The sequence below is a fragment of the Canis lupus genome, chromosome 31, assembly GCF_003254725.2.
Source record: "Canis lupus dingo isolate Sandy chromosome 31, ASM325472v2, whole genome shotgun sequence".
NCBI lineage: Eukaryota > Metazoa > Chordata > Mammalia > Carnivora > Canidae > Canis > Canis lupus.
Window position 1 is genome coordinate 21,703,780 of NC_064273.1, and position 23,020 is coordinate 21,726,799.

A 23,020-nucleotide genomic window follows, 5' to 3' on the forward strand; every position below is an offset into this window, starting at 1 on the left:
TGTTTAACATTTTCTATTTACTCTTGTTTATGACTTAAATACATGCCATATTTTTATTTGCCCAAGTTTAAAAAATACTATTTTTTTCTAGAGTATGTCTTTAGGCTTTCTAGAGTATGTTTTTATGCTTTCTACTAAGAAAATGCTCTCAAATAAGTGAATAGTTGTATCAACAAAGGACCTGTTTAAGTTCTCTAAGATTGAAGGTGGATTGATTTAAAGCTCTACTTCATGATGTTTTTAACAGTGAATGTGCTACTCGTAAGTGCTTCCTAAATAGATGGTGTAAAAACTGAAGTTTCCTAAGATCTGTGGTTGTGTTCCTCAAGGTGCCTTTTCAATCTCAAACTCAACTTCCTTCTAAATATTTAACTAGCAAAAATCATACTAAAGTTACTGAGGTCAAGAAAATTGTTCTAAAAAAAAAAAAAGAAAATTGTTCTAAATTGTAGGATAATATACAGCAAAGGACATGAGAAAGAGTATTATACATTAACGTATGATATATTCATGTAACAGAATGTTGATTGGGATATCTTCTGTTGCCCCAAGGACCAAGTACCCCACTTTCTAAAGAAAACCATAAACAATTTGGGTATAAATACCCCCCTTGATGTTTATGAAGATAATGGTGCTACCCTGAAATCATTACCCCAGTCCTCTCCCTTTTACCCTACCACACAAGTTCCTATCAAGTGTATATGGATAGATTGGGGTTGGGGAGGAATGGGAGAGAGAGAATGAAGTGTCCAAATTGTGAGACAGAATGAATTTGTCCAAGTTTTGTGTTCTATCATCTGACTATCCCCCAAGGCAAGTACAGAGGATTTTAAAGAGAATCACTTGCAAAAACTGAAGATGCTTGCCAAGAAGGAAATAGCTATTTGAGCAGGGAGAAGGAGTTGGACAAAGATATTAAGGGAGACAGCAGGATAATGGTGAAGCACCCATTTTCTCATGATTTCTTAGGGCAAGGATATATGAATTTCCCATGGTCAAGTAGGCATCATTGAAAGTAGTGGGCCTTGAGCCTCTTGCTGGTGTCTTACTGAGATAAAACATCTGAAACAAGACTGTCCCACTGGGATGGGAACAGAGGGGAGTTGGAAAGAGATGGAGTTGGAGTGGACTTTCCATTTGGGATAATCTGTACAATGGGAAGACCTCTTAGCCCACTGATTGCCCCCAAGAACTTACACATGCAGCACCTAACCAGAGAGCCTAGCATTTACAGGACTGCTACAGCAAGGGCAGCCAAGAACTAGTAATAGCCAAAACCAAAAAATCCTACACTAAATGGATTTAAATAAATAAAAATTGCCTGAAACAGAAGCCCTCTTCGGTTATTATTATTATTATTATTAAAGGTAACACTAGATAAGTAACAGACATTATGTCTCTTTCCAGTTCTCTGTACCCTTCTTCAACTCATTTCCTCTTCTTATAAGGATGCTCGTCAGATTGGATTCAGGCCCACCCTAAAGGCCTAATTTTAACTTAATCCTCTTTAAAAGTCCTATCTGAAGGGGACAAAAATCAGAGAGGAAGACAAACCATGAGAGACTCTTAACTCTGGGAAACAAACTGAGGGTTGCTGGTGGTGGAATAGGGTAGGGGGGAAGGGGTAACTGGGTGTGATGTGATGAGCACTGCGTGTTATACCCAACTGATGAATTATTGAACACTACACCTGAAACGAATGCTGTACTCTATGTTGGCAAATTGAATTAAAAAAAAAAAAAAGAAAAAGAAAAAATGTCCTATCTCCAAATACAAGATTGTAAGGTTCTGGGGGTTAGGATTTCAACAAGTGAATTTTAAGCGGAACAGAATTCAACCGGTAACACCAGGCATGGGAGAAAAAAGCTATTTTTAACACTAAAACCTAGAAGGTTGAGGTCATTTCCAAGGATAAGGAGTGCACTGGCCGACTGATAGTGGCAGGTAAAGGCCAGGGTTGTAGTCGGGGCAGCCTCACCAGGAAGAAGGGGCTCTGAGAAAGATGAGGACCTTAACATCCATGACTCAAGGCACCACCGTAGATGTCAGCTAGAGAAGACAGTCAAAAGTGAGCAATATATGGCCTAGAATGTAGGGCATGGGAGTAGAGTGCTTAATGCAGTATTCTTACAGTCACAAATAGAATCCTTACGTTTATGTAATGAATGACTAGATTGGGAAGTTCTAGCAAACTCCAAAGAGTTGCAAGACAGATTTTAAACAAGTGTATGAGAAAGTCGGTGTGAAATTATAAAAGGTAAAATTCAACTAAACCAAGTGGGGGAAGTGAGGGAACAAGAAGGGAGGTGAAGCGTGTACGGAAAAGGGTCAGGACCTTCTCTAGACTGGGAGTTGCAAGCTAAACCAGGTAGCTCACCTGCCACAGGTGGGTGTTGTTTCAGGGGAGGACTGAGCAACCAGACTTCCTCAATTACCTTTAAATAATGCCATAATCAAACATCAAATTGTTTCAATGTCTACAGTTATTTAAATAAAAGTAGTTCAAATGAATATCATTGCTTAGCATCATTGGAAGAAACAGGACTTACTACTCCTTTACCCTCTCCAATTCCAATTCTGCACACCTTACTAGTTTAGTCACACCTGTATTATTAGGAAGTGTTTACAGGTCTTTTGGAAAAGGTATTCCTTTATAACTTTTTAAAAATTTTATTTACTTATTTGAGAGCGAGCAAGCGAGAGAGGGAATGAGCAGGGGAGAGGGAGAAGCAGACTCCCACTGAGCAGGGAGCCCAGTGTTGGACTTGATTCCAGGACTCGATCATGACCTGAGCCGAAGGCTGATGCTTAACCCACTGAGTCAACCAGGTGCCCCGGGAAAGGTATTCCCAAGCAGGTTTGGCTTTGGTTAGAATTGCACACCACAGTAACAATCTATTTCTCTTTTGAAGTGAGCTAAACTCATAAAGAAGGTTGTTAAAGGACTTCATTAAAAAAAAAAAAAAAGAAAACCTTTAAGAGTTTAAGATCCAATATTTATTGACACAAATCAGAGATTATCAGACATGAAAAGGCACAGCTAGTTTCCTTCTTAAAAATAATTTCCTTAAGAGCCATCTACTGGAACTGAAATTTTGACGTGTCTATTATGCCACCTATCTGTTCCGTGTTTGTTGTTGGATCTTCCATCACTGAGGCAAAACACCACTATACAGCTTATTCTTTCAAAGGAGATTCCTTTGTAGAACCCCCATTTGCTCTCAGCTTTCCTTTCTCTACCTGGGGAGCACAGTAATAGACTGATCAGAAACTGCTAGGGAAGAGAGGGGACCTGGGCTCTTAGGGTGTAAGCAGCTAACATTTGAGGAGATGACAGTTGAGATACAATGGATGTTCCTGTGTAGGTTTAAACCTAACTTGAGTTTCCTGGAAAAGCCATGATAAAATATTTATAAGTTATTTCTTCATATTTTGGGAGCAGATATAACACCCCTCTGCAGCAAGCATTCCTTAGGTCAGGGTGGCTCCGCTCAGGCAGTAAGTCTCCTCTAAAGGGTAGTCCTGCACACTGAGAACAGTCTGGTGGGTTATGGGCAAGTTGTAGCCAATTTATGCAAGGTCTCCACCTGATTCATTATAACCAAATGGGAGGATTTAAAATTGGTGCTGAGACACAGAATTCAATACACTCAACTGTACACCCAATATCACCAAATAATTTATTTGGAACCAGAATTAAAAGAACATTTGACAGTTCTCTGGACATTTGACAGTTGTGAAACATGTTTATTCTGATCCAGTTGTACAACTAATCTAGGACAAATTGCCAAATAAATTTTACATTATTTCTTCAGGACTGGGGTTTGTCCAAGACTTCAAATTTGGGATCTAAGAAAAGGAAGAAAAAAGGTTCAAGCTTAGTCATAGTGAAATAAAATGCATTATCTAGAAGGCTTCAATATTTAACTCATCTAGTAATTTTTTTTCTTTAGTGAATATCTACTGTTTTTCAACACCTACATGGGAATATAACAATTGCTAAAGATTTATTCAGCACTCACTATAAACCAGGCTCTTTATTAACTGATTTCACATATGTCATTTAATTACAATAACCATTAAGAAGATATAACTCTCTCCAATGTCAGATGAAAAACAGTCACCATTACCTATTCCAAGATCACATACCTCATAGGTGATCTTGTCAAGATCCAAGATCAGAGAGTTTGATTTCAGATCCCCACCATTTAACCTCTTACGTGATCTCCCATGCCAACGGCAATCATTTATTTATATCAGAGCCTCACACGCAAACATCATTGCCCTAATAAATTTACATGTGATTGTCATTTAATCCTCTGAAGAATTCAATTGTAAAGTATAAATATGCTCAACTTAATCTCCTACAAGAATGAATCCATGATTAGACACTTACCTTCAAATTTGAAGTCAGGGAACGTATTCATGTCTGCTTTACCATACATTTGCTTAAGCTTAAAAAGCTCCTTCTCCAGGTCTTGCTGGTACTCTGGGCCAGTATCAACAGGTCCTCCAGATGTCCTGTTGTATAAATAAGCCAGGTAAAAACTCACGCACCAATTTATAAAACCAAAATTACTTTTCAGCATCAAGTTTCAATAGATCTTTCAAAAGTATTCACATGGGAAAAATATTCTTTATGAAAAAAGTATTTGAATTTCAATTCAAACTTTTATTATGATGAGGTTCCACATAAAAGGGGCAACTTCAAATGAACTTCTAACTTTCAAGATTTGTAGTATCAAGGATGTTTATTAAGTCAGAATCTCTTGAGGTCTAAGTTGCGGTAAGATAAAATGGCTAAGTCCACGGCTCTTGGAGTCAATCACTGCTTCTGTTTGAATGTGTGCTCTACAATTTATTAAAACTGCTAAACCACAGCAAGGCATGAAGCACTCTAAACTTTAGTTTTCACATCTAAAACTGAAGGTCCTACCTAACGATGGCATTATAAGAATTACAGAGAAAATGCACATGTACCACTAAACATAGTGACTGGCACATAGTGAAGTGACACAGTGATGTGTTACTTATTTCTATTACCGAATTTAAATCAGCCACCACTAAATGGCTTCTAAAAGGTCTTTTAGTAACTTTAAGTCTCTTATAATACAGGTCTACCAAAGAAGCAAATATTTCCTATCCTCAGAAATTTGCTATTTAGAAAAAAAAATGTCTAGAAACATTTATGCTATAAGTTATTGATAAGCTTGAAAGACATGGTTCACCAAACAGCTACTCAAGCTGAGGAGAGCGCACTTTTGCTGAGTTAACTGGGAAAAATTTCATTTTAAAAAGGTGGCATTTGAGACACATCATGCATTTGGGTCAGATTTTAATTTCCTACATTCTAAGACTGAGAAAGCAAAGATATGGAGGGAGGTAATAAAGAACTGGCTTATGTGGAGAAGAACAAGACATCTATCTAGATGGAAAAGCCAGCAGGACCCAGGTCATGGGAGACCTAGAGTGTTAAGTCTGGGAGTTTGTATTGTATTTGCTAAGCAATAAAGTGACAAAACTAGAATTTGGGAAGATAAATATAGCATTATGGACCAGCAGTGGGGCCAATTAGATGTAATTAATTCTTTGCATAAATTCTGTGTTTGTCATGTCACTGTCCACCTACCAATGAGCAATAAACAAACTTTATAAGTGAGAATTCCATTAAATGGGTAATAATATTTTCACATATGCCTATTAAAAGCATAGGGCTTTATATATGTTACAGAATTTCCACAAAAAAAAGAGACAGCTCTACTTTAAGAACTTATTAATGATGTTGATTGTCATGGACCCAATTTTCTTCTAGATCAGCACATGGAATAGAACCTTCTGTAATGACAGACATGCTCTACATCTATGCTGTCTCATTAGGTAGCTACTAGCAAAATCTGGCTAGTGAGCCCCAGAAATGTGACTAAGGGACTGAGGAATTGAATTTTTATTTATACTTAGCTATAATTAATTAATTTCAATAGTCACATGTGGATAATGGCCAATGAAATAAGACAGTACAGGCCAAGATAGAACCTTCCACCAGATACCTTAATGATGGTCTTCCAGCTCTGGGAGCCACAGGTCTCAGGAACTGCTTTGAGAGGATCTAGCCAGTCTCACTACTATACTGGTTACTGATAGATGATGGCTGTTATAACTGTAATGTGTACTCTTATTAAAAAGAGGCCAGGTATTACCTATAACCTCAGGTATAGGATATACCTGACTATGTCTCCCAGCCCATCCTATTACATCCCCAGGATCTAGCATGGTGACCAGGACAAAGTAGACACTCAAAGGATACTTGTTTATTGCACTTAAAAAATACTATGCATGCTAATTTATTGAATCACTTAATTTTTACAACATCTTTTGAAATACTGCTATTATCATACCCATTTTACATATGAATAAGGTACAGAGGTTAAATAACCTGCCCAAGGTCATAGTGCTGGCGTCAAAGCAGCACTCCAGGCTAGAATTCATGTGCAGAACATTTTTCCACACAGTTTGCACAAATAAATGAACTCTTTAGACTAAGAGTTTAATCTTAAAGCTTTAGATTAAACCAGCCAGGGATCACCTCAGGGGCGCCTGGCTGGCTCAGTGGGTAGAGCGTGCAATTCTGAGTTCGAGCCCCACATTGGGCATAAAGCTTACTTTGAAAAAAAAAAAAAAATAGAGTACACCTCTGGATTAATTTATTGGATAAAGTACGAACAGCATCAACACTAAGATACTACAAAACCTCTGGACAGGAAACACTCAAATCCCCCAACCAGTGCTGCACATGTCACTAAACTGTATGATTTTAGACAAACTGTAAACTTTTAGCCTTGCTTTTCTCATATAAAAAATGGAGATAAGATCTGTAAGATTGTTGGCAGAATTTTATAACAATGTCTTCATTTTAATCCCTTTGTTCTCTTCCTCCTTAGTTCTGACAAGGACAAAAACTTTTGTCAGTTGCTCAGACTCAAAGTCTCAGAGTTCTTTAATTGTTCCCTCTCCTCTGCCTCTCCACCAGATAACCAAGATCAGTTCTCAGTCTCTCAATGCCTTGACTATCACTTTTATATTCCCACTGCTATAAAGCCAAGATCCTTATCAACCAGTGCTTGGATTATTACATTTTCCATAATGTCTGTCTTCCTTTTCTGCACATTCCAATTTTTCTAATACTCTGTGATTAAAATTATCATCCTAATAGAGTAATATTAATCTTGTTCCGCTCCACCATACTGCTTAAAAACCTTTAATTCATTATAAATGCCTATCGTATAATCAAAGCCTCATAATCCCCTCATTTCAACCCCATTCCTATTGCTACTGCTCCTTACACTCCTCGTATATATCCAACTTCCTGGGAAACGGCATTACACAATTTCCCAAAGATACTTTGTGGTTTCTAGTTTTCATGCCTTAGCTCACTTCATTCTTTCTTCCTAAAAGATATCGTCCTCCCACTCCCATTTATCTGTCCAACCTTCACACCGGTTGTTCATAACCTGGGGGAGACCCCTAGATGTAGATATCTACCAATGGCTTTCCATGGGTTTGAGGAACCTTTCAAGCTATAAGCTTGAAAATCATGTGAGTAAATTATTCACTTTTTTTAAACTGAGGATGATCCAGAGCTATCCATATTCTCAAAATGGATAAAGGACTAAACAGTGCCTTCAAAGCCACGACAAAACAATCACTCTTACAAGCTGCCTTTGCCTCTTCCAAAATGCCTCCAGCTAGAAACGAGCATTCTTTCCTGTGAACTCCCCAACATTAACTATGTCACTACCTTAGCATCTAACCTGTTTTACCTTATATACTACTTTATACGTGCCTACATGCTTTCTACCCTTATCAGATTTCAAGATTATGGAAATGCAATATGGCTTCTTTCTGTGGCCCAACACGGTTTAATAGCCCAGTGCTTTGAACATGCTAGACAGCTAAATAAAACAGAACACTGAACTGACGTATGTCACTTTTCCTAAAATTTGGGGGTTGAATTTGATGGCTAAGGTCATCACTCATCTCCAAAACGGTGTGGTTCTATAATCATCCTGGATTTGCTTTATGCCATTTCAGAGTCTTTTGTCTTCTGATATTCCTAGAAATATATAACTATGGAAATAGCAGTAAAGAAAAAAATGCTGTGTTCATACATTACTCCCAAATCATGATGTAATAGAAAGGTCACTAAATTGAGAATTAGAATATTTTGATAATATATTTTTCCTCCAATTAGTTTTATGACCTGAGGCTAATTAATGTCTAAGGGACTTAGTTTTCTCAAATATAGTTGCTAAATGATTTCAAGATCCCATGTACTTCTAAGAATTGACTCTAGTTTATAATAAATGACATTATAATAATGATATATCTAAAATGACAATAGATTTAACAGAATTCTCCCTTGGAACCCATAAAAGGAAAAAAAAAATGGAACTTAAAAGAAGAATCAAGATCTTTACATTCTTTTAGAGCATCTAATGAACCTGTATGTCAGGGATCACCTCAGTGAAGATCTTAGACACTCTCAAACACCAATTTTTTCCCCCAATCTCAAAATTTAATACTTTGGATATTTATATTTACACCATGATTGATTATCTACCACTTACTGGCGTTTAGTTCTATATTCTCTAATCTTGTCCACGAAGAGTTTCTGTACAGGATCAAGTTCCTTGTTAAATGCCACTGCTGTAACACCAATGTTTCTCCTCAAATGGACTGAGACTGCAGATCGAATGAGAGAGGAGAACCTGAAGAGCCTCTGAAGAATCATGGTGATTCTGTTACCGAAAACAAGCACCAGCATGTTAATATACTTTAAAACATATAACTGCCAAATATCTCTAAATATTTCATATAGTGGGGCTTTAACTCCACTAATTGCTACAAAACTCAACCATAAAAGAACCAGCCCAACAGAGCCCACCAACGAAAGAGAAAAATCAAGCAGTACAACCTAATCAATAAAAGAGTGGAAAAAAAAAAAAAAAAAAGGACTTAAAGACTTCCAAGTCCTTACTTTCAGAAACTAAAATACAGTGATCTTCTAACTAACACATTTCAGTGGATAAAACAGGTGATTTCAGCTATCAGATGCAAAAAAAAAAAAAAGAAAAAATTACAAAAATACATGGAAACAAGAATTCCCAAAAGAAGTAATAGACAAGGAAGCCGGGATCCCTGGGTGGCGCAGCGGTTTGGCGCCTGCCTTTGGCCCAGGTCGCGATCCTGGAGACCCGGGATCGAATCCCACATCGGGCTCCCGGTGCATGGAGCCTGCTTCTCCCTCTGCCTGTGTCTCTGCCTCTCTCTCTCTCTCTCTCTCTGTGACTATCATAAATAAATAAAAATAAAAAAAAAAATTTAGACAAGGAAGCCATAAATAATTAGAAGAAATTTCCCTCAGATTAAGAAAGGTGGCCTCTGTCAAACAGGGTTTATTCAACCCTATGTTGGAATGGAGATAAAAGATTCACACCTCAGTATAGCTTGGTAAAATTTCTGAACATTAAAGTGAAAACCTGGCACGCTAACATGACTCCCACAGTGTCCCAAAACTACCTATTAATAACAATAACCATTGTCATCCTAACACTGGACTGCTATTAAGTGCTCAAAGTGTGGTCTGTGGACCAACAGTAGTATACAAATTCTTACTGGTCTATAGTAATACAATTGAAATAAGGACTTAGAAACTTTTATAGCAATTTGACAGAGTAATATATATTTCTTGAATAATAAGTCAGTCTGTATTTTGTGTGTCTTCCCTGTACCATCTTTCACCTAATTTTTCCAGTACCTCATTTTCATTGTATTCTTCCAAAGTCGCTGCAAAGGTTGGGGGGTAAAAATGGTCCTCTACCACTAAGAGTTTAAGAAGCACTAAGTTAGAAGACTGTAGGGTAGTAACGCAGTGGTTCCTGAGTAGGGGTGACAGTACCCCCCAAGAGATAGCTGACATTTTTGGTTGTTGTGGCTTGGGTGTGACTGGCCAGGGATGTTGCTAAACAACCCTTAACAATCACAAACAGCCTCCCCATGAAAAAGAATTCTCTGGTCCAAAACGTCAATAGTGCTAAGGTTGAGAAGCCCTGGAATGGCACATGAAGATCACCAAAAGAAGAGAACAAACCAAGGGCTGATGGAGGGAGGTGGGGCATGGGCTAGATGGGTGATGGGGATTAAGGAGGGCACTTGTTAATGATGAACATGGTGTTATATGTAAATGATGAATCGCTGAATTCTATTCCTGAAACCGGTATTGCACTATATGTTCGCTAACTAGGACTTAAATAAAAATTTGGGGGAAAAAAAGGAAACCTACCAAAAGAACTCCCATAATAAACAAAATACTCTTCACCTGCCAGGATGAAAGCACACTCTGAAAAAAATTAAAGAATTCACCGTATGTCACTTTTACACTGTATCAGAGAAAAAGACTCGAGAAGACTCGAAGCAAACAACAAATAATCTACTTATTATGATTCCCATTTTACATACACAGAAAATAAGGCTTAGAAATGAAGTATGTGGCCCAAGGGTGCACTGTAGAATCTGACCAGACACGCAGACCCATTTTAAAAATAGTGCAACTCAAGGTGTATCTTCCCTTCTGGCAACTTAAGGACGTGCTGAACACTCAGCAAAAAGGCCACCAAACATTTGTTCAGCCCGGAATACTCTGCAAAGTACTTCCATACATGTTCTCTCCGTGTACCGCTAGAGTAATACTGTTAAGAATTAGAGGACAGTGTTCGTATCCCTCCTTTATAGATAATAAAACTAAGTCTAAAGAAAGCTATTTACACTGCCTATATATTCCCAGTTAATTTGCGCCGACTGTGGCAAAAATTGTGTTGTTTCTACTACGTAAAACCCATTTTCATTTTCTATCATCTAAGTTTTGTTTTTTTTTGTTTTTTTTTAAGGATTTTTATTTATTTGTTCATGAGAGACATAGAGAGAGAGAGAGGCAGAGACACAGGCAGAGGGAGAAGCAGGCTCCATGCAGGGAGCCCGATGCGGGACTCGATCCTGGACTTCCAGGATCCCGCCCTGGGCTGAAGGCAGGCACTAAACCGCTGAGCCACCAGGGCTGCCCTGTTTTTTGTTTTTAAAGTGAGCTCTACACCCAACACGGGGGCTTGATCACCACCGGGAATAAAGAGTTGCGGGCTCCACGGACGGAGCCGCCCAGCGCCCCTCTATCACCCTCTTTTAAGTATTCAAGATTCCCAAATCACAACTCTAACTTTCATCTTCTTCCTGAACCCCAAGCCCACACATTCCACAGGCCTCTTCCCTTCAGAGGTCCTATGGGGCCCTCAAGCTCAACCTGTCTAGAAAAATAATGAGCGCGCGATCTCACTATTTTTACTGGGCGTGAAATACCGGGTCCGATAGATTCTCTACTCGGGCGCTATGGGGTGCCGCGGGAACCGGTGACAGGTGACAGGATGGGACACAGGCTGGGGGAGGCAGCGGCAGGAAGGCGGAGAGACGCGCACAGAGAAGAGGGGCTGGGCTGGCCACGGGTTAGTCCCTCCCCCGCCTCTTCCGCGCACACCCCTAAGGTCCACCCACAACCCGCCTAACCGACCCGCTCTCTTTCTCCCTCCTGGCAACCTTGTTTGGTCCCGCCTGCGACCTCTGGCCTCACCCCTACTCAAGCACCCCCTTCGCCCCCAGTCGGCATCTCGTTTCTTGGGGTTGAGACGGACGACCGTGCTGGACAGGGGGCGTGCAAAACAAAGCCGCCTGACCACGTTTTAGCACTATCCGTATTTTTTTTTTTAAAGATTGTATTTATTTATTCATGAGAGACACGCAGAGAGAGAGAGAGAGAGGCAGAGACACAGGCCGAGGGAGGAGCAGGCTCCCTGCAGGATCACGCCCCGGGGCAAAGGCAGGCGCTGAGCCGCCGAGCCGCCCGGGGATCCCCACTATCAGTCTTTGCAGGCGGGGTGCAAACTGTTAAAGATCACCATCACCATCAGCCGCCTCCCTCTTACGGGGCACATTCTGCTTTCAACAGTGGGGCAGACGGTCCCGCGCGCCCCAAGGCAGGCCCGGGCTGCAGACCTGCCCTGAGGGAATGACCTTGGGCGGCCGCAGCGGGGCCGCGGGCCCAGGCCTCCCTGCCTCCCTCCCTCCCTCCCTGCCCCCCGGGCCGCCCCGCTTCGCCCTCAGAGCAGGGAACCCCGGGCCTGAATACGGAGTCAGCCGCACACTTCACGGCCCAAACGCGGCGAGGTCAACAGCGACCCCGGGCCGGGCGGTGAAGGTGCCCGGGGCACAGGGCTGCTCCCGTCTCCGGACGGACGGCGGCACCGGACAGCCCAGGCCGCGGCAAGAAACCCAGAATCCGAGTCCCGAGAGGCCAAGCCGGTCGAGCCACCCCCCCCGCCCCAGTCACCTTGCACTCCGCGCCGAGCCGCCGGAGTCTCCACGGCCGCCACCGTTCTACTTCCGGCCCTGGCTCCGCCCCCACCCGCCTACCCGCCATCGCTATGCATTATGGGCCGCCGTTTCAGTCGGTCGACACTCACCGGACAGGAAACGTCTCGGAGGCGGTCTGCGACCGGACGGCTCTAGGTGAGACAGAAGCCAAACAGGAGGAGGAAGTGGAGGGTAAGTGCTTCCGGGTCCCTCGGCGAAGCCTCCGCCATCTTTCCTTCGCCTAATTTGACCTGCTGTCTTTTACCTCCTGGAAGCCTTCTTTTGCACGCATGCGCACTTTGATCGGCCTGTTCCCTAGTTAAAAATCCTCCCAGACCCAACTCAGCATCCTGTTCTTTGGGGTTGTTGAGGCTTTAGGAATTACTATGCCCCGAAAGTGAGAGTGTAAAACAAAGCGGAGTGGGGGCGTTGGGCTCTCTTGTGCCTCGCGAGCCTCCGTTGCCTCAGGCGTTCGCTTCGCGCAACCTGCTGGGAGTTGTAGTCCCGGACCCGGGGGTGCCTGGGAGGCGGGAGGGGGGTTGGAGTTTCTCAGCGCCGATTCCGCGGGAAGGGCCCAGGGGCCTCACACTTCGGGTCGCGGGAGCCGCGGGTCTCACTCAGGGAGACGCTGCGCGTGGAGCCCGCGCCCCTGCTGTTCTCAGCCGGCTCTGGAGCGCGGGTGGGGGCGACGGGGCGGATTCCGGAGCGGGTGAGTGCGGCCGCGGGGGTGGAAGGGAGCGCGGGCCCGCGCGGGCCGGCCTCGTTCCGGGGCCTCCTCACCCGCAGCGGCCCCCCCGCGGCCGCCTCTGTGTTTTGTTTCCGCTGGTCCCCGGCGCTGTGACTCCCATTTCCGTTCGTGGAGACTTGAGGGAGCCGGGTGGGGAGGGGCGGGGGAGGCCGTGCGGGGAGCGGAGGGGAGGGGCGCGCGGCGCGGGCCCCTGGGAAGCCGCGCGCCCCCGGGCCGGGCCGGGCCGCCCGAGGCGCTCTCGGCTGCCGCCCGGCCTGCCCCGGCCGTCGCCGCGGTGGGGCCGGAGCCTGGCGCCGCCGGGGTGTCCGAGGGAGGTGCCGAGCCGGTGTCCTCGCCAGCTCAGCTCAGCGCTGCGCCCTCCCCTCCCCTCCTCCCCTCCCCGCCGGCGGCCTTTCTAGAACTGCCCCACAGTTGCACCGAGGCCGCTGGCGGACGCACAGGGTGCGGGTGCGGAGCTCCCTTAGGCACGTCTAAGAAGGGGAGGGAGGACGACGGGTTGGCGCAGCTCGCCAGCGTCTTTGGCACTCTGCGTCCTGGAAGAGAAGCCGTTTGTGCGTGTTGGCAGTGCGCTTGGGGACCCTGGTTTGTGTGGGTTCCCAGCCGGGAGAACGGTGCCTGGCACTGCCTCGCGAGGTGATGAGTAGCGATTCGGGAGGAGTGTCCGCTTCCTAAAGAGTTTCCACTGACAAATTCCACCGGCAGCGAAGCCGGGTCTGACGCGTGGGAGGAGCTGAGCTTTAGAAAGGTCCCCCGGGAGCCGAGGGAGCCGAGGGAGCCGAGGGAGCCGAGGGCCGGGCAGCGATGACAGTCCTGGGAGCTGTGTTGTCTCGAGCCTAAGAAGAAATGAGGCGACTCTCCAGGAGCCACTTTAGGGAAATGACCTGGCCCTCTTGGGGTCTTGATCTGGGTTTTCCGAGCTTTATTTATTTATTTATTTTCTTTTTAAAGACATACTCTGACACTAGGTGGGCTTAAGGCAGTTTCACCTGGACTGCAGATGTACGTGCCATAAAGGATAGAGGCGTGGAGTAGCAAGATAAGGAGTTAGATGTTTAATTGAGGTGAGTTGTGGCACCATGGGGAGGCTGAATACTAAATTAAAGCTGTTGAGTCTAGTCTCTCTCCAACTTCCAAGTCTACTAGATTCCTGGAAAACAAATCACACAGTAAAAACCCTCCAACAGTCGGCGGTGAGGGAGGTGGTCGCCAAGTGTTTTACCCTTTCTCACCCTGGCTTTACCTGTTGGCTTTATTTAAAAAAAAATCAAAAACGCTTTTTCATTTCTTCCAGTATTTAAAAGTATTTGTTAGCTTGGGGAAAATGGGTCGTCGGTCCTCCGGGTACTCCTGTACTATGCTACTTACATTTATGTATTCTTTATTTTCCTTCAGTGGGCAAAATGGCCCTAACATCTGTAAACTAATAATGCACCGCAATGAAGAAATGCAGTCCTCACATTTATCTGTGGCTCCAAAAGAGAATGTTATCAACATAACTCTTTTAAAGAAAACTAGCCTTTCTAGGAATTTTTAGTTAATTTGTATCTATTTTGAGAAGTGCTCTGAACCCCAGGCTAGATCTCATCTAGGAGAAACCAGGGCATCCGGTGGCAGTCCTTAGGTGAAGAGGCTCCAAGTAATGTTCTCTTCTCCATTTTCTTAGGAATTGACATAGAATTCTGGAGAATTGGTTCCAGAAAAAGAGCTAAGACTCGTTCAAGCGCTGGTATCAAAGATTTGAATAATTTCCCAAACCTCTCCACTGCTTCTCTAGATTTAGAGGAAGAGAAAAGGAGATCAATGAGTAACGTGATTCCCCCCCATCCCCCAAGTATGTAAGGCTCATTTTTTTTTTTACTTTATTTGGTACTTTGTGGGCAACTAATCTGTAACTTTTTCGTAAGATCACAGGATATCTTTTCAACAACTCCCTGTTTTAATGCTTGTGTTTAAGTCGATCTACCATTATCCCTGCTAAGAAGCCTTTAGGGCTGTTTCTCAGCTTCTGGTTACTTTTTCATTTCTATTTTTCCATAATTCCCAGAAATTGCACTTGCTTTCTGTTTTTCTTTTTCTTTTTTTTTTTTTTAATTGGCTATGAGGGGGCACATGGCTGGCTTAGTAGAGCATGCAACTCTTGATCTGAGGGTCATGAGTTCAAGCCCCAGGTTGAGTGTGGAGCTTATTTAATTAAAAAAATAATGAAGATAAAAGTAGATAATAATTTTAAAAAATAATAAGTAATGAAGATAAGAGTAGATGATGAGTGTAAGCCCTAAAAATAAAACTGAAGTGATTTTTTTTAAAGATTTATTAATTTACTTTAGAGAGAGACAGTGAGGATTGGGGAGGAACAGAGGGAGGAGAGAGAATCCACAGGCTGACACCCCTCTCAGCTAGATCCCGCTGTGGGACTTGATCCCAGGACCCTGAGATCATGACCTGATCCGAAACCAAGAGCCAGCTACCCAACCAATTGAGCCATCCCAGTGCCCCATAAGTGATCTTTTTAAGTGTTCTGCTATAAACCTTACTCTGTTTCTCACTTTTTCTAATACAGATCGGTTTTTATGATTGTGTGTGTATACATTATTTTCTTATTTCTACCTTCTAATAAAGTTTTCTAGCATGTGGTGCTTTCTTACCATGGATACCCTTATTGGCTTCAGCTTCCACCTATCACCAACAAAACTGTCCTGAACATCCTATTATCAGTGTGAGAATGTCTAATGCTTATCTAAGGAGAGTATTGCTGGGTCATAAATACAAGCATACTTGAGTTGAACAAATGCTGCTAGATTATTCTCCAAAATAGCTACACCTGTCCATACCTCATCACTAGCAGCAGAGGATTTTTACATTCTCACATCCCTACTAACATTCTGGTAGTCAGATTTCTAATTTTTGCCTTGTACACACCAACACACACGGTGTACAGAGTTCTTTGTTTTAAATTGCATTTTGGGGGATGATGTGAATTTGAGCATTTCTTTGTATCCTTAGCTGTTTTGCTTTGCTTTCATGTGAATTTCCTTTTCCTATGCTTTATTTTTCTAATTTGTCCTTTTTTTGAGGTTATCAACTTATAGTAGGAACTCTTTGTCTACATTCCAATTATTAGTCCCTGTTATTTTTGAATATTGGAAATATATTTTCCCCACTCTGTAGCCTGTCTATTGAACAGAAATCTTAATTTTTATGTAATGAAACCCATCAGTATTTGTCCTTATGGTTTATATGTTTGGAATTTTAAGAAATCTTTTTCTGTCCTTAGACTGCAAAAAAATCTCCACCATTTTCTTTTATTAGCTTTATAGTTTTACTTTATGTTTAAGCCTTGAAGGCATCTGGAGCCAATTTTATCTGATGTATAATAGTCCTTACAGCTTTTATCTTTTCAACACATATTAATGGAATGGCTATTAAGGATGAGGCACCATTCCAAGTACTTTGTATACATCTATAAACAAATATCCTTGCTCTTGTGGAGCTTAAGTTGTCCTGTAAGTGGGTCCCTACTGGGTCATTACTTGTTTTGCTATAGTGCTCGGAATGAAATCCACCATTTTATGTATAGCATCAATTAAAGGATAGGTTTTACTGGGGAAAGGGAAGACTTAATTAGTCCACAGTCAACAAGAAAAGTCCTTAATCCTTTCATCATCCTGAACAAAAGTCGGCTGGGGCCTAGGCAGTCTGCTGGATGTGCATGTTGTGTATCAACTCACATGGAGAACCCCATCCCCCTATTGTTCTTCCTTTTTATAGGGCAGGTGTGAGAGCAATGTCGATAAGGGGCGGGGGTGGGGGGGATCAGACTAGCCTAGATTTTATTAGCCTAGATTTCAGTGCCAGATATTTAGAGACTAAATTGTCAGAAAACCCGCTTCTCAACTGCTGGAGATGGTGGGACCTAAGGAGAGTTATAGCCCTTCTAAAGTGGGAAAGAAGATAGTTTTCTAGTACTACTGTGTGACAAATTACATTTAGTGGCTTAAATAAACTATCAATTAATTATATATAGTTCTGGAAATCAAGTCTGAAATGGATCTTTCTGGGATGAAATCAGATGTTAACAGAACTGTGGTTCTTCTAAAGGTTCTAGGGGAGAATTTGTTTCATTTTTCAGCTTTTAGAGGCTTTTTGTGTTTTTGGCTTGTGACTCCTTCCCTCTGTCTTCCAAACCAGTCACAGCAGACCAGTTGTGTTTTTCTTGCTTTGAATCACTTTGGATCTCCACAGATTCCCTCTTTCATTTTTAAGGACTCTTGTGATTTTGTTAGATCCAATTAGGTAATCCTGGATAATCTGTATTTTAAGATGAACTGGTAATCCTAACTCCCCTTTGCCACGTAACTTCGCATATTCACAGGCTTTGGGTTCTTGTGTCTTCCAGAGACTTTGGTTCTTGAGAAATTGAGACCCGGCAGAGCTCCTCCTATTTTGGGAAGCTGGCAAAGTCCCTAATCTAGACTAATTTAAGTTCCTGAAGTCACTCTTGAGCAATTTTGGTCTTTGTGCTTTGATGATAATAAAATGGAGAAAGAGAATACAGAAATTATTGATAAAGTATGTTAAATGGACAGGTGCTGTGGACAAGAAGATAGAATAAAAGGGTAAAGAGGAGGCTAGTTACAGAATTAAATGGGGTGGTAAGGGTATACCTCATTGGGGAAAGGAGATTTGAGCAGACATCAAAGAGGTGAGGTATGTAGCCAGGAGGACAGCTGGCGGGAAGTAGATGCCAGGCAGACCCGCTAGGAAGAGCAAAGAAAGGCTGGAGGGCAGGAACATACAAGGACAAACAAGGACACTAGTGTAGGAGCCAGAGGCAGTAGTTAGAGGGGTGGGGATGGAGGTAGACCTTGTAGAGCCTTGCTGGCCACCACAAAGTCTTTAGGTTTTACGGTAACTGATCTTAGTCAAAGGAGCGCTATGCTGTGACTTCAGTTTTCAAAAGGATTGCGCTGGCTGTTGTATTGACTGGGAATGGACCCTAGTGGGGACAACGGCACAGCAACAGGGAAACCTGTTAGCTGGGACTGTGGCAGCATCCCAGGTTAGAGACTGTGGCGGTTCTTGCACTCGTGTTGTGTTTGCGATATAGAGCCCATCTTTGAATAAACTGTGGTTCAGCCTCACCTAGAATGTGTACTTAGGTTGTTGCACCTAAAGTGTAACACGGAGCCATGTGCAGCCAAGCCTCACTTAGCCTCTGGATAGTTTTCATATGAGAGTGGACTCAAAATAAGATAGTTCTGTTGTAAAGATTATAAAGCATTTTAATGCTTGTGCTAGGTGCTCAGTAAATATTATTATTATTATTATTAATTATTAGAATGGATATCTGAAGTCTTCATTTCATCAAATCTTGTAAGTGGGAGACTCCTTTGATTATAATAGAATACAATACCAGATTTATTTAGAGGATAATGTCCTTATAAGTCAAAGAGTCAGAAGCACGTAAAAGTGCCTTCTTAGATGTAATAGTAAACTTAGAAAATTCTGCTCTGGACTGAGACTATACATATGGAGTCCAAAGACAATTTCATTGGCGACAGTGAGAAATAACAACCTGGAACTTAAAAGCATGAAGACCTCAGAAATGGCCACAAAGAAATGCAAATATACACAGCTATTTTTTGCATTACTTAGCACTTTAAAAATTACAATGATTTTGTATTAATGGTAGTTTAAAGCAGCAGGTAATTTTACATAGGAGAATCAAAAATCAGTGGTTTAAAATACATAAAACCACATCCAAAAAATAAAAAAATTCTAATATATAATTGGCAATATTGTGCATATCTGTAATGATTCGTTACTTTATTTTGCTGTTTTAGAATATTGTACTGGCCTTTATAAGATGTCATTTATAACACAAATACTGGCTATGATTAATTTCTGTCACTATCATTACAATGCTTAGTATATTTTGCTACTAAAGTACAGCTTTTAGCTGAACAACTATAATTTGTCTCCATGTTAATTTTTAAGGTGCAGGTTTGAATCCATTATTAAGACCGAGATGCTGTATAATAGTGACATACCTTTCACTTAATTTTGAAGTAACTTGAAATAGCATATAGACTAAGTTTGGGCCAAGAAACATCCCAGTAAATAACCGTGGAACGATGAAGTCATGTCAGGTTCATATAAATCTCATTTGTGGATTTTCTTTTATATGTGAAGATCACTTCCTCTTCTGCTTTTATTTAAATTGGATTTCTGCTTTTTATATAGCATTTCTTTTATGGAGATCATTTCAAAATGTCAAGTTTTAACTCTTTGCAGGACTGAGCTTTTGAAATACTCCAACCATGACTAAAAGAGAAGCAGAGGAGCTGATAGAAATTGAGATTGATGGGACAGAGAAACCAGAGTGCACAGAAGAAAGGTTGGTTTTTTTCTGAGTTTACTACTTTTTATAATTATCAGTGTATCTACTTAAAACTAAGAATCAGGCCATAGTTTTCAGGAGACACTCCCCCCCCCTTTTTTTTTTGTAACTCACCTCAGCATTTTGGGGGATAATGTATTGCTTTTTTACCTTTGACTTAATTGCTTTGTAGCTGGGAGGGAAAGACAGTTTTAAACTAATGGTAGTAATAGTGATGAAACAAGTGATTGTACTAGTTTCTTTCCCCTAGGGCACTCTTTGATTCTTTGTTCTTTCCTCAATGTTGGTTATTTTTATTCCAGAAAGAGTTTAATTCATAACCTGAAATAATGTAATAGACATCTATAAGTTAACTGCTATAAACTAGGAACTGTCGGGAGTATATGAATGAGTACCACAGTGAGACAAATACAATGTGGCCTGCTATTGTAGAGGCCATGTTGAATTTGAGGAGACATACAGGTATATGGATCGTTATGTGCACGGTACTAAGTATATACTGCAGTGAAAGGTGTTAGTTTTTGGAATAGTAATGGAATATTACTCCATTAAGGAGGTAGAACAGGGGTAATGAGTTCAGAATCCAGGGACACAGTCTGGGTCAAAATAGAGATTTGAGAGTCAAGAAGAGTTTGAGGAAGATGATGGCTAAGGGTCCCTACATTTCTCTATAAGTCAGGAGATGAGATAATATGTTGAAAGTAAAAGGAACTAAAGAGTAGTTAGAGGACTTCTATGGAATGGTGAAGGTCTAGAACTTCTCTGTGTTGAATAGACAAAATTACTAAGATTGACAGGACTGCTAAGTGTTGAGTGGAGCTGAGATTTAAAACCTTAAATTTTTAATAGAGCTTTTCAACATATTTGAGTATGCTATTTTCTCCTCCCAACTATTGGATACATACATGTATGTGTGGATATGTGTTTATACATACATATGTGCATATATTTATTTTTATGTATACACACACAAATGGCCCACATAACCTAAAGTGTTTGCTCTTTGGCCCTCTACAAAAAAATCTTTGCAGATGTCTCATAAAAGAAATTGATAGTTACTATGTTGACCTTGGGAATAGCTGTAAAGAAGCAGTTGTCGTTATGAAGCTGTACTATATAGATGGTCAGGAATTTAGGGCCAGTGATAGGAGATCATCTGCTTTTTTCATGAGAAATTCAGATTTTTGCATGAAGTTGCCCAAGGTTTAAATGGTGGCAACAAAATAAAAGTTTTTTAACTGTTGAGCTCACATAAAGTAAGTTTTTACAGATCTATCTTCAAAAGACATTTCTTTTAAAGAATGATTGTTACAGGGGCAGCCCATGGCTCAGCGGTTTAGCACCGCCTTCAGCCCAGGGCGTGATCCTGGAGACCTGGGATCGAGTCCCGTGTCAGGCTCCCTGCATGGAGCCTGCTTCTCCCTCTGCCTCTGTCCCTCTCTCTCTCTCTCTCTCTCTCTCTTTCATGAACCAATAAATAAAATCTTTACGAAAAAAAAAAATGATTGTTACAGAAAAAAAAACAAATTATAACCTATTGGGCTATAGCTAAAGAATTTGGTAGAAATGCTTAACTGAAATACCCAATTATTTTACCGTAACAAAAATAATAGTAACAATTTACTATTATTTAAAAATCTTTGTTTTTATTTTATTTTTTTTAAGATTTTATTTATTTATTCATCAGAGAGAGAGAGGCAGGCAAAGACACAGGCAGAGGGAGAAGCAGGCTCCATGCAGGGAGTGTGAAGTGGGACTCAATCCCAGGTCTCCAGGATCACGCCCCGGGCCAAAGGCGGCGCTAAACCCACTGAACCACTTGGGCTGCCCTAATCTTTGTTTTTAATCATGAATGGTCTATTATAAACTTTTAAAGTATTAGAAAAAGTTTAGGCTATATACATTTATTGAATTTCACATATATCGCATTATATTTGGAATTTATGTGAAAACGGAACTTGACAAATTTTTAAAGACACAATGCTGTTTTTTGACTACAAATGAGATTTAAATCATATTAAAAGTAAACGTGCTGTGAATCTTAATTGAATTCCAGATTCACCAATTTAGCAGATACTATTTGGTGTCTGTCTTCTCTTTGACTCCGTATAAGGATTTGAAAAAAATATGTAAAATTATTTGCCAAAGATTTTACGCTTAAGGAATTTATGATTTCATAGAATTCAAAGTATGAAATAACAATACAAAAGAGTCTCTGAGAGTTTCAAAGCAGGAATATGATTTTTTTTAATGTTGAACTGTATTGATTATAACCAGTAGTTCTCAGATTATATTAAATTGTAAGTATTTTATATAACTTACTTTCATACCTCATTATTTGTGTCGGGAAAGGAAATTGATTAGTAGAGATGGTATACAAATTTTGAGGAGATTTGTATATTCCATTCTGGGCCTAAAATTTTTAAAAATAACTTGAAAATGTATCATTTACATTTCCCTTTAAATATTGTATATGCATTATTGATAGGCATATATAAATGTGTGTGTATGTATGTATACATATTGATAGGCATATATAAACGTGTGTATATTTATGTATATATATATATGTGTGTGTGTATATATATATATATATATATATATAGATCTATTTGTAAGGGTGCTTTAAATTTCAAGCTTGCATTTCTCTGCAATGTAGTGTTCGGTTTGGCAATACCAGTTGGTGTTAGGCCTACCATTATGAATGGTGTCTATGCAGAAATGAGTTTCAAAGACCAGAAATGTGTATTGAATTTTGGTTTCAGCATATTGTTACTTTAATGTCCAAGGTACAAATAATTAACTGTTATGTCCTTTAACATTTAGTATTGTTGAACAAACCTACACCCCAGCTGAATGTGTAAGCCAGGCTATAGACATCAATGAGCCAATAGGCAATTTAAAGAAACTGCTAGAACCAAGACTACAGTGTTCTTTGGATGCTCATGAAATTTGCCTGCAAGATATCCAGGTAATATTTTTTTCTTTGGAGATTTATATTTCAGCATTTAAGTCTGCCTTAGAAATTTTTTTTTTTAAGATTTTATTTTTTAGGTAATCTCTATACCCAATGTAAGGCTCAAACTTACAACCCCCGGGCAAGAGTCACATGCTCTACCAACGGAGCCAGCCAGGCACCCTGAAATATTTTTTGTTAGCCTTTTACCTTTATAGCTGTAGTCTTTATAACTAAATTAGATCTGTATTACAATATTTAAGCATTTAAAAATAAAAGTTCTTGCAGTAAAATTTCCTCTATTTAAAATTATATTTAAAAGATTGAGTATTACCGGCACCTGGGTGACTCAGTGAGCTAAGCATCTGAATCTTGAGCTTAGCATCACAAGTTCAAGCCCCACATCCAGCTCCATATTGGGTGTGTAGCCTGCTTTAAGAAAAAAAAATCTTGAGTACTAAAT

At 40.9% G+C, this 23,020-nt stretch overlaps 2 protein-coding genes across 17 annotated transcripts in view; one reads left to right on the forward strand and one right to left on the reverse strand.

Annotated features, from left to right (window-relative positions):
• Positions 1-3,666: 3,666 nt before the first annotated feature.
• On the reverse strand, positions 3,667-12,704 carry ATP5PF (ATP synthase peripheral stalk subunit F6). Of its 5 annotated transcripts, none has more exons than XM_025450071.3 (4): positions 12,564-12,704; positions 8,625-8,795; positions 4,397-4,521; positions 3,667-3,849 (listed from the first exon to the last, which is right to left on the reverse strand). In XM_025450071.3, exons 2-4 carry the CDS (start codon positions 8,786-8,788, stop codon positions 3,812-3,814), a joined length of 327 nt encoding a protein of 108 aa, XP_025305856.1. In that variant the 5' UTR covers positions 8,789-8,795; positions 12,564-12,704; the 3' UTR covers positions 3,667-3,811. The 5 variants fall into 5 exon arrangements, with proteins under 5 accessions (XP_025305856.1, XP_048960502.1, XP_025305855.1 ...); XM_049104545.1 differs by having other exon boundaries at positions 4,393-4,521; XM_025450070.3 differs by having other exon boundaries at positions 12,431-12,571.
• Positions 12,508-23,020, forward strand: part of GABPA (GA binding protein transcription factor subunit alpha) — a 35,888-nt gene continuing 25,375 nt past the window's right edge. The window contains exons 1-5 of one of the 12 annotated variants that reach the window (XM_025450063.3): positions 12,947-13,162; positions 14,150-14,262; positions 14,865-15,032; positions 19,496-19,598; positions 22,428-22,572. In XM_025450063.3, the coding sequence (XP_025305848.1) occupies positions 19,522-19,598; positions 22,428-22,572 (222 nt within the window). In that variant the 5' untranslated portion in view covers positions 12,947-13,162; positions 14,150-14,262; positions 14,865-15,032; positions 19,496-19,521. Of the gene's footprint in view, positions 12,646-12,946; positions 13,163-13,491; positions 13,835-14,149; positions 14,263-14,864; positions 15,033-19,202; positions 19,351-19,495; positions 19,599-22,427; positions 22,573-23,020 lie in introns of those variants that run through there. The other 11 variants (XM_025450059.3, XM_025450061.3, XM_025450062.3 and 8 more) reach the window with 11 other exon arrangements.